General features: G+C 37.4%; 1 protein-coding gene across 1 annotated transcript in view; it reads right to left on the bottom strand.

The window, feature by feature from the left end:
• LOC122671542 (kelch domain-containing protein 4) overlaps positions 1 to 8,844 on the bottom strand; it is a 36,952-nt gene extending 28,108 nt beyond the window's left edge. The window contains exons 1-9 of the mRNA XM_043868822.1: positions 8,649 to 8,844; positions 8,210 to 8,296; positions 8,004 to 8,072; positions 7,708 to 7,840; positions 7,572 to 7,618; positions 7,347 to 7,433; positions 4,549 to 4,610; positions 2,674 to 2,716; positions 2,490 to 2,570 (exon numbers count right to left, since the gene is read on the bottom strand). Coding sequence (XP_043724757.1) covers positions 2,490 to 2,570; positions 2,674 to 2,716; positions 4,549 to 4,610; positions 7,347 to 7,433; positions 7,572 to 7,618; positions 7,708 to 7,840; positions 8,004 to 8,072; positions 8,210 to 8,296; positions 8,649 to 8,780 — 741 coding nt within the window. The 5' untranslated portion in view covers positions 8,781 to 8,844. The remainder of the gene's footprint in view (positions 1 to 2,489; positions 2,571 to 2,673; positions 2,717 to 4,548; positions 4,611 to 7,346; positions 7,434 to 7,571; positions 7,619 to 7,707; positions 7,841 to 8,003; positions 8,073 to 8,209; positions 8,297 to 8,648) is intronic.
• Between the last annotated feature and the right edge of the window lie 2,271 nt (positions 8,845 to 11,115).

Genomic DNA, 11,115 nt, shown 5'->3' with positions numbered 1-11,115 from the left:
CATGTCCAAGACCAATATACAGTATCAAACTTGGATCAAAACCACAAGTAATATTTTTAGTGTTCTCTATGTGAAACTAATGCATGGATTGAGTTTAAAATGTCAAAAATAGGCAGCACAACAAGAATCAGGGCAAAAAACCAACTTCTAGGCCTCGAAACCAAGGTTCGAGTTAGCCTGGAGAAAGTCCCAAGTTTCGACTGAGATATGGTCGAAATCGAGACGAACTCGTTTCCTAGCTGGTCGAAACCTAGTCGAAACCCGAGTTTTAGAACCTTGAGAAGAATGGATTTGTAGAGAAACCTCAAAAATCGAATGAAAACGAGCTCTACTCATCGACTCTCTTTATATTTCATGGAAAGAGGGAAGACCAGTCGAAGTGGTGGTGGCAGCAACAGCAGCAGATGTGCAGCTCTATTCGTTCTGAACATGTGATCAAGGACGAAGAAAAGCAAGGGAGACAGATATGTGGAAAAGCGAGAGAGAGAGAGCAAGGACTCCTTGAGACCAGAATTGGGGAGGAAGAAAAGAAACAAGTTTCACAGGAACAGGGAAGAAAAAGACGGTCTACGGAAAATACCTAATAGTAGTTCAGTCTCTTTCCCCCTGAGGGAAAGCCCTTTCCAGATGCACTAGTTCATCTGTGTCTTAATTATATATATATGGTAAACAAGTTTCCCCTGGGATGTGGGGTCCGTATTTTCCTTTCCTTCACTTATCTGTCGAGCATCAATCATAAGGTTCTGTGTGATATCCATTGCCAACTCAAGTGGATTAAATTCAACTTTTGGAAATCACAGACAAAATCTAGAAGTGTTCAACCTTGATAATTTATCGTCTTCCGACTTAGTTACTGGTTAATAACTTTAAACAAATAATTTTTTTTTTTAAAAGGCACTACTGATTGTTTTGGGTTTAAACAGATTAGGGTCAAATAATTCAATAAAAATTCTATCATTTTACCAACATCCAATTTTCCTTCTGTGAAAGTGTTTTCCTGTTTACATATCTGGCACCATATGATAAACTTACTGATTTGAGCTTGCAAAAATGCCAAAGAATGCAGATCACAGAAGAATTGGTTGTAGTCAACAACAATGAAATAGGGTGAACATTTCAGGCGGGACTATTAGCTAATAAATGTAGAGGTTACTGAATTAATGGAACAATTATGTCAACTACATGTTCCAACTCGATGGCCTGCAAAAAATTTATAGAAGTATCATGAAGACCACCTTATGGTTTAGGTTGCAAAACAGGAAGGAATAGTTAACTCGGCAGTGTCATGTACTGAAGAAGATAAAGATGGAGGAGCAGTCCATTCTGACACAGTTGAAGACAATAATGAGGAGCTCTCCAAGGTAAAGCCAGACTATATAACAAGTATATTTATTGTTTAACCTTTGTAAAGCTTTCTCCTTGCAGCAATGAGACAAAAATGTTATGAGTTTTAATACCCAATTCTGAAATTGTCTGTACATGGTACAAAAGCACCTGGATAATTTACAGTTATGTTTACATATGAAAGCTATAACATTATCAATTGTTCCAAAAAGGGCGTACCCAGTGCACGAGGCTCCCGCCACTGCAAGATCTGGGGAGGGTCATAAAGTACTCAGCCTTACCCTTGCTTTCGCAGAGAGGCTGTTTCCAGACTCGAACCCGCGACCACTTGGTCACAATGGAGACACCTTACCGTTGTTCCAAAAAATAGGAAATTTCATTAAATAATGAGGGATTCAAGTTTGAATTTCACACCCCAGAACCAAAATTAAGACTGAAACTTCTTAATAACAAAACAAGGTAATTATTAACAAATCCAGTTTGTTATTCTATCGGTACATAATAGCAGTGCACAGTGACAATCAAATTAGGGCATGCTATAAACTACAAAACCGTTTAAAAATAGGATACATACAACACAATTCTCTATTCAATTTTAGTCAAATAAGTCCAAAATGAAGCACTTATGTATGCTCAGTTTACTCAACAGATTTCCAACTGGATAGCAGAAAATAAATAAATATACACACTTATCAAAATATTTAAGATATAAAATATCCTTTAGCTTCTTCAATTCCCCAACAAAGAAGTCCCCAATAATCCTTTTCTTCTCTTTTTCCGTGTCAAAGAAGAAGCGATCATCCAAAAGAACGCATCAGAAAAATAAGAGGAAATAATTATAACAACCAACAAGTCATGGCAAGAAAATGAAGACTACATTTGTTATGGCCCTAATCTAGTTTTTCCACATATGAGTATTACAACGTATGACAAAAAATCCATCTTAAATCCAAAAATGTCCTCTATAGAACGATATCACTAATACCTACACTACCCATACTAAATACCCATCCAAACCCATCATAATCTGCAAATTCTAAACAATAATACACTAGAAGCTGCTCTAAATCATTCTAAGTGGAATATGGTGCATTAGACACGTCTATTGCTATACTAATAATCACAAATGACCATTATAAACTCACCTCATCTTGGTAGACAAAAAACTGGAAACCACTCCTAGCACTTGGCCACATGCAGCCAGGCGTGGGTTTTATTTCTTGCCACTACAATAAGTCATCGTTGATGTTAGTAAAAATATCAACTTTCAAACCAGGAAGTCATCAAAAGTAGTGACTAACACCAAGAAAAATGAACTGAGGATGTCACCTTGAACTGATCCAGATCAAATACATTGAGATCATTAAAATACCTGCATACAGAAAAATTAAAAAATGGTTCCATCAATGATCAACCATTGAAAACAAAGAAAAACCTAAAAACTCCTTACTAACAGCTTAACAGTTTGCAGGTTATTCAGCATTACTAAACTCACTGCCCAATAAATGTAGGACCATGACATAAAATAATATAGTTCAATTGACTCAATGTTAATTTTAAAATTTTATTCCTTAGTTACATGTATTGTTTCAGCAACCAAATTCGAGAACTCGGTTGAGACAGTAATACATGGCATCACCTTCCATGAAATGTAAAATTATAGACAATAGTAATAATAATAATGATGATGATAATGGAGAAGCCACATGGCATTCTACTCGGGGCTCAAATATTATGGACATGTCCACATATCCCTCTACTCATGCATCAGTTTTCAGCCAAATTGAACTTCGCCGCTTTTCAGAATGAAGGTTCACATATTAGTTGAAGAATCAATCTCCCCCCTTACTAGTGGAGGGGAGTGAAAATACAAGGAGAAAAGTCCAATACAAGGTGAGCCATATAGTTGAAATAGGGTCACTAGATTTGGCATGTGACAAAGACGGAGGACAAATTTAAACCTACCCATCCAATCTCTAGAATGATCAGATCAGACTTCCATGCAGAAGAAATAGTAAACAACAATTAACTTTTTTTTTCATATGACGATGATGATGATATCTGTTAAAGTGTACCGTGGGGGTACATCTTTTGTGTGTACCATGGTGGTACCACGATCGGGGGAGTGTCCCTATCGTGGTACATTCCTTTTATTTTGTGTCTTTGATTGTTAGTAGGAGTTGTGAGTTGTTATTCCTACTTAGAAATTTAGAATAAGTTTCCTATTCAGTTTATGATTGTAAGTTAGATTATAAATAAAAGGGAATAGCCCACGATAGACTCCCTAAGCTGAGTCTATCGTGGTTCAGCAGCAGTCCTCTCTTTTACATCTTCTTCACCATCTGAGTCTTGGTTACTGGTGCTATTGGTGTGTACTCTGTTACATGGTATCACAAAGGTACCCGTTTTTGCACACACTAAATCATTGACTGCATATCCTATTGAGGATTATGTTTCTATATCTCACCTTCCATCTACTTTACATACCAACTATCTACCGAACTCAACTCGACAAAGTCACATACCAAGTCCATGAGAGCAGCAACAAATATCCTGTCCTGCCATTCCATTCTATCTAGGACCACATCATCTTTAAATCATAAGCAATCAACCCAACTTAATTTTGGTCTTCAACTTGCACCATGTCACCCCTCACAAGATTGGCCATTGGTCCTTGCTCCCATGACTGAACCATCTCAATAAACTTTCCTTCATCTTGCCACCTATCAGTACTATCTCCATGTTCCCGCGAATGCATTCATTTCTTAATCTATCATTTGCAGTCTTCTCACTCATCCATATTGAAATTTATTTCTCAGCTACAGTCATTTTATGTTCAACTTTTCTCTAACTTGCTAAATCGCACTCTCTTGCTATCATTGGTACGCAGTACAAATTGCTGAGTTCTGCCTTCCTCAACATAAAAAAAAGAACTTTTTAATGAAATTAGTGACCAACAAAGAATGTTTGCTAGGTAAGGAGTCCCTAAGAGAACAATAAGGGCATGAAAACAATGTTAAATGCAAAAGAAAAGGCAGAACTAAGTGCATCCAAAAAACTTTCAACTATGAAAACAAGAGGGATACTTAAACTTTAAATTTGTTGAGGGGAAAGCATGCAACATCAAGCAGCTCTATAGTAAGTTAAAAATTAGAAAGGTGAAATTTTAACAAATTCAATGCTTGAAAAGGACTGAACAACGACCTCACTTCTCTAAGAGTATCATAGAAGCCACCAAAAACAATTATCTTATGCTTGTATAGTACCTGTGACATACAAAAAATGCAAATAAGGAAACTAGAGAATGGCTGCATACTTCTACAACAATGTGCATGTGAACTACTTTTAATATAGTTTGCAACAGTTAACAAGAATTGAATGTTCAGTACACAAATACACAACAATAAATAAACAATCAAATGGTACGCAGGCATCAATAGTAATGTTGATCTCAATCCTCAAGAAGTTTACAATTCAAAGCAGTTATTCTTTGGAAGAAACTTAAATAAGAAAAGGGCAAAACTCTTGTACAGATCTATGTAGGGATACTTTCCTAACGTCCAAATCTTGACGAAGATTGAGCCATTGATTGTGGCACGAGGTGTAATGCCTTTGGACTAAAACTTACCATATGAGACATGGATGATGTGGACAATATGGTCACAAATTTTGAAATCCAATTAATATGCCACGTGATAGATTTTTAGGGCTGTATTGGGAAGGGTACCTAAACAGATCATGCAGGGAAAAAGTTCCGATGAAAGAAAGGTGCAAATGACTAAAATACCGAACAAATTCACAATTTTTTTCATTAGCAAGTAGCAACAATATCTGCAAACAGATTATTTTACTTACAGTTAGATCAGGCATTGGAAATTGATTAACAAGCATTTGACAAGAGATCAATGTGTAGGAGACTCCTAGCAATAACATACAGGAAATTACTACAAATATTGGTCTTATCTGTAATCTATGCCTCAGGATCTAATGCAAGATCTAAGTGAATTAACAATAAGGAAATCACTGGCAATGCATCAACATGATTCTCTGCAACCTCCAAGAAGTTCATTTCAAAAAAGAGATGCAACCATGGAAATTAGGAAATAGAATGGAGCACAATATTATGGCAATCAACAAAAGCACCACATCACATAATATGGAGGGGGGGGGGGAAGAGATTAGGCTACAGAAAGCATAATACGGAGGCGGCTAAAAAAACTTAGTCCCTTTGGTAATAAGATTGCATAGGAAGAAGAGAAGGTATAAAATGGCATCGCCAAACCTTGATCAGATGTATTTAGAGGCAAAAGCCCTTCCTAGAAGAGGTTCTGAAAGTCCAACTTTGAGATGTTTGGTGAAAAAACAATCTGTCTAAGCAAGTTCCCAACTGCATTTGACTAAAGTTGCTTCAAAACTATAGATGAGGAGTTCATGAAGGTGCTGGAATACTTTAAAATTGCTGTTAATGCCAAATTTATTACCTTGATACCAATCAGCAAGGTGCTGAATTTATTTTATTTTAGATGTTATAAAAACACTATAAACCATTTATGTACTACTAACTTTTACATAGCAGTTGGAGAATTTAAATCAAGTACATAAATGCACCAATGTAAAGTTAAGAGTACTTTTGAACATTCATTAAAGCTAGCCAGCTAATCATATCTTGTGACCATGAAATCGACCATGGTTGCCGGGGAGCAAAGGCAAGGCCAAGGTGCCCAAGGCAAACGCCATAGTGCAGTTATATTTACCATATTCCATGCATCACAAGCTTACAAGTATATTTCCTTCATCATCCAGGCTTTGGGCCCCTTGAAACATAAGGCACATAGTCGCGTTGGGAATCAAGGCACACCTTGTCACTAGGCGTGATTCCCAACTATTAACCACCAAAACATCCCAACAACACCACTAAACTTAAAATGCCCGACATTGTAGGGCAGGTAAGGAACTTCTGCCATTAATATTCTTTGCACGGTTCAATTGATCATCTAAATTTTTTCTATTCATAATCTATTAGGGTCATTAAAGTAATCGATTGATTACCTTACTCAACACCCTCCCCATCCTTCCCCCCCCCCCCCCAAAAAAAAAGAGCCTCTATCAGTTCAGACTTCAGACTGACATCTGCTACAAACTAATGCAAAACATAACTATTCAGAATCAACAGTGCCCCCCCCCCCCCCTCAAAAAAAATAATAATAATCTGTTTGTTATCATTGTCCTCAATTTTATCCCTGCAGCTTAATTTTTCATCAACCAAACCAAAGTCCACGCCTAAGATGCATTTTGAGACTCTTGAGCTGCAAAATACTGCCTTTAATTAATAAAGATCAAGACAATTTTGCCTTGCTTCTTCTACCATGCAGTGGTTGCCTCGTCAGAGTTGAGATAAAGTTCAAAAGCCATTAAAGGTTAAGGAAAGAATGAAAATTCAAGCCAGAAACACTGAAAAGTGATGAAGAAAATACAAATCAAATTGTACTTTATTGTCCCAGGTAACCAGCTACGATAATTAAAAGAACTGGAGAAGCATTATGTAGCTTGTATCAGATCATTGTCCTCTTGAAAGCTATTCAAATGGTTACAAGGCTCCAACCATCCCCATCTACATCATATCAAGACTCAAACCATCCCATATATATCAAGCGCCTTGCTAGCACCACCAAACACAAACAGTTTAGGTGCACACCCAGACACAATTTGAGGTATGATTCCCCGATCTGAAGGTGCACTTGGCAGTTTAAGCTTAACGGCTCCCCAGATCTGGCCTCTGTTACTTCTAAACACGTGAAAATGGAAATTCAAAACAAAAAAATGACATAAGAACTTCTGAGTATATAATAAGCTAAAAGTTTTCTGTAAACTATAAAAATTTTCAGAAAGTAGCATACTAAATTACAACTGAGAATAGATTTGGAAGTTACTTCGAAAAGTAGAAGCAATTAAAATAACTTGAATGGATTTTATGCAATCATATATAAAGACCCTGAGCATACCATACGATGACCAGAACGTGGACTTGGACACCCTTTATAATTAAGCTGTTCCCATTGATTTGTTTTCAGGTCTAACATCCAAAAGTCCTACAACAAGAAAAATCAACACAACATTCCAACATTTCAGCACAACTGGACTTATTTTATAACCAGGAGCTCACAACATCAGAAACTTAGTTTAATTCCATAAGAATAAGAACAACACCTGGCATTAAAGTTGAATACCTTGTAATGATGGAACCGCTCTTGATTTGGAGATGTAAACTCACCACCTGAGAGGGGGGGGGGGATAGAGCATTATGAATAAACTTTTGATCTAGGAGAAACCACAAATACAATCACTGAGCTTTCTTCAGTATACCAAAGATGTAAAGATAATTCTTCCAAGCAACCGCCTGATGTGCACTACGAGGCGGTGGACTGTTAGGGCTTGATACCAACTTCCACTCCTGCTTCTCCACATCATAACGGTAAAGATCACCATAAACAAATGTCTGCACAAACAAAAGAGATGAAATTAAGCCTTCCTCTTTTTTTCCTCTTTTTTTTTTTTTTTTTTTTTTTGAGGGGGGGGGGGGGGGGGAGGGGGTTGTTGGGGATTAGTCAGGAGAGGGGGAATGTACAATTTCAACCATCATTAAGCTAATAATGTCGAACCTTGTTACCATTGTAGAATTCACCCCCATAAAGAATTAGTTCCGTATCTTTCAAGGGATTAATGTTCATCTACACAATCAGAATGAACAGTCATCAAAATCAAGTAACAGTGTCAGATCATGTGACATAAACACACACCCACACACAGATTAAAGATAGCGAGTCAGAAAAGCAGAAACAATCCCAATTACTGGAAGGAGACGTACTGAACAGTTTGATCGAGGGGATGGTGCCGGTACGTTTTCCTCGACGTGGACTTCCTTCTTTTTGGCTTCCTCTTTCTGTATGCTCATCTGTTGACAATAAAACCACAAACAAACCGTTTCATGAATCTACAGAACTACAATAATTCTCTACTACAAGTTCTATCACAACGTTGAAAACTAGTGAAATTTAGACAACTTTCCAAATTTTAGGTTCACTAAACTAAAATTGTTCTGGCAAAAAAAAAATCTTTATTCTTCCTCTTGCATGACATGGCTTCCAGGTAGAAGCATTTATCTTTTAACCCCAGAAATCGATGAGTTGTATAAAAACAGATAGGCAATGCAGACGAAATGGATTCAAAGAGGATCAGAAATTTTAAAATAGTTAAAGGAAAAATGATATTTCGATTTGCATCTTCCCCGGGGGTGTTTCCAATACCAGGATGGCATCAATGTCATCTTCTTGAGAGACTTTTTTGCTCTCCCTCCGAGCTCTCTTCTCCTCTGCTTTCGCTGTTTTCCTTTCTGTCTTCTCTTTGCCTTTCCCGGGCTTCTTCGTTTTCTTCCCCATCTTCTAGTCTTTGCTCCTCCGACTACTTTTTGAGATGACACACACACACACACAGATAGAGATAGAGAGAGGAGCAGGAAGCAATGCGTGAGCGGGAAAATCAACTGGTTCAAGACTGCGAGCCTTGTAGTTCAATACTGAACTTCACACGGAGAAGAGAAACGGTAATGCACGTCTTGTATTCGACAAATGAGTTTCTCGCCAAAACTCCAATTGCGTAGCGGTCCATTAAGGCCGCGCCCATTGTCGATAGCCGTGCGTTTTTTGCCAAAGTCGCACCTCATATATGCGACGACTTCGAGAAATTCTAACTTCTAACTTTGCCATATTTGGTATGGTTTCTATTTCAATTGCGGATTGATTTAATGAAATAATCAACGAATATATTTTGATCAAGAAATTTTTATTTTATAGAAATGATAAATATATTAATTAGGGGATAAAAAAAATATCTACATTGTTCTTATCATACCAAAAGATTTGATGACCTTGGATAGCTTTCCAAGCAAAGTTTGTCATCCAAAAAATTAAAGAGCTATCAAAGATCAGCAAAAAAATTGTATCAGTATGTACATAAGTGTTAAGATCAATTAACAAAGGCAAAATATTCCACAACCAAGAGATCTGAGAGATTTGTGGGATATGTTGAAGAACTTCCTTGTTTGAGACCCAAATCTCCTTGATCTTTTAACCCATTTTGGAAGCTTGTTGCAAGCCAAAGACTATCAGTGTCACTTCCGGTTCCAAATCATGGTACATAGTCAAAAACCCCGCAGCTACCAAAACGATACGTCCTTGTCACAAAATACAAAAGCCCAAGTCAATATACTCTGGTTTGAAAATATAAAACATAGTCAAGGTAAGGTAGATTTAAAACATCAATAGAATCGGATTATTAGTGAGTATAACACCAAAGACGCTCCTTCTCGCCCGAGCTGGGATCTGGGCAGGGCATTTTGGATCACTTCCAACAATCCCCCCCAAATGCACGCCCAATAACAAAGTACCAATGGTACCGGGGAGACTCGAACTCGCGACCAGCTGTTCTGATATCAATTGTAGGATTAAGCGCTTGCCAATCCCCCAAAAGATGCCTTGTGAGGGAAGGTGCAACTTTAATTCCTTATTGTATACCAGCCAGTGCGCATCGCTCTCTCGTCCGAGCGGGGATCTGAGCAGGGTATTTTGGATCACTCCCAACACAACTTTGTTTCTTGAATCCCATATAAAATAACATGTAATTATAAAAACAGAAAAAACCATTTTAGAGATTTTTTGTCATGATGGTTTTGAGAAAGGAAAGAGATGCAGAATTTTTCCAATGATGGGTACGAGAGAAGTTATGTTCTCAATCCCAAAGGGCAAGCAGCCCAGATATGCTTGGCCAGGTACAAGAGAGGAAAATGTGTCAGATTGATTCTGAAGAGTGTCCACACAATACACAATTGGGTCAACTGGGATCCATTTCGAAATAATTCCTCTAGTTGGAATTTCTGCATGTAAGACACGCCAGAAAATTATTTTAAATTTGGGATGTATGGATAATTTCCAAAAGAAATTCCACTGTGTGACACACTTAGAATTGAAATGAATGAGATTTTTATTAAAAGTTGGATAAAGAGCAGCCTGAGGAGTTGAGAAGCGGTCATCTTTGGCGAGAGTACACCACCAGAGATCACCATCAGCCGATAATTGAATGTTATTGATTTTATAAACAAAGCCGCTAGGAACATAAGATGAAAGTAATGAAATATTATAGCGGTTAGACAAACAAAAGTGACTTACCATATCATTTCTCTGAATTAGATTAAGTGAAGAGGGAATTGATAAATCCTTAATGGCTGGGACCTAAGGGTCATCCCAAACAAAGGTATTCAGACAAATAACCTATCAATTGGAAAGTTATACCTTCGAGGACGTGAATAATACTAGTAATGTTGTTCCAGGTCCATGATCCTCGATTGGTCATAATTTTAGGATGAAAGGTGGAGTGATGAGGGAAGTATTTTGCTTTGAGAATCTGTGCCCATAAAGTGATGGGTTGGGAAAGCACCCAACTAGTTTGAGGATAAGGGATGCGTTAATGACTGAGGCCTTTCGAATACTCAATCCTCCAAATTTAATAGGAAGGCAAATTTTACCCCAAACTATTAGAGATATCTTCCTGGAATTAGAAGTGCATCCGTTCTAAAATTTAAGACAAATAAAATAAAGATTTTTGCAAAATTTTGGAGGGAACGAGAAGCAGGACATTAGATAAGGTGGGATAGAGGAGGGCACCAATTGGATCATTATTTGACGACCTGTATAAGATAAAAAATTAGTTTTTCAAAAA

This window comes from Telopea speciosissima, chromosome 8 (assembly GCF_018873765.1).
Source record: "Telopea speciosissima isolate NSW1024214 ecotype Mountain lineage chromosome 8, Tspe_v1, whole genome shotgun sequence".
Taxonomy (NCBI): domain Eukaryota; kingdom Viridiplantae; phylum Streptophyta; class Magnoliopsida; order Proteales; family Proteaceae; genus Telopea; species Telopea speciosissima.
Note: the sequence above shows the minus strand (reverse complement) of the source record. Positions and strands in the feature narration are given on the sequence as shown.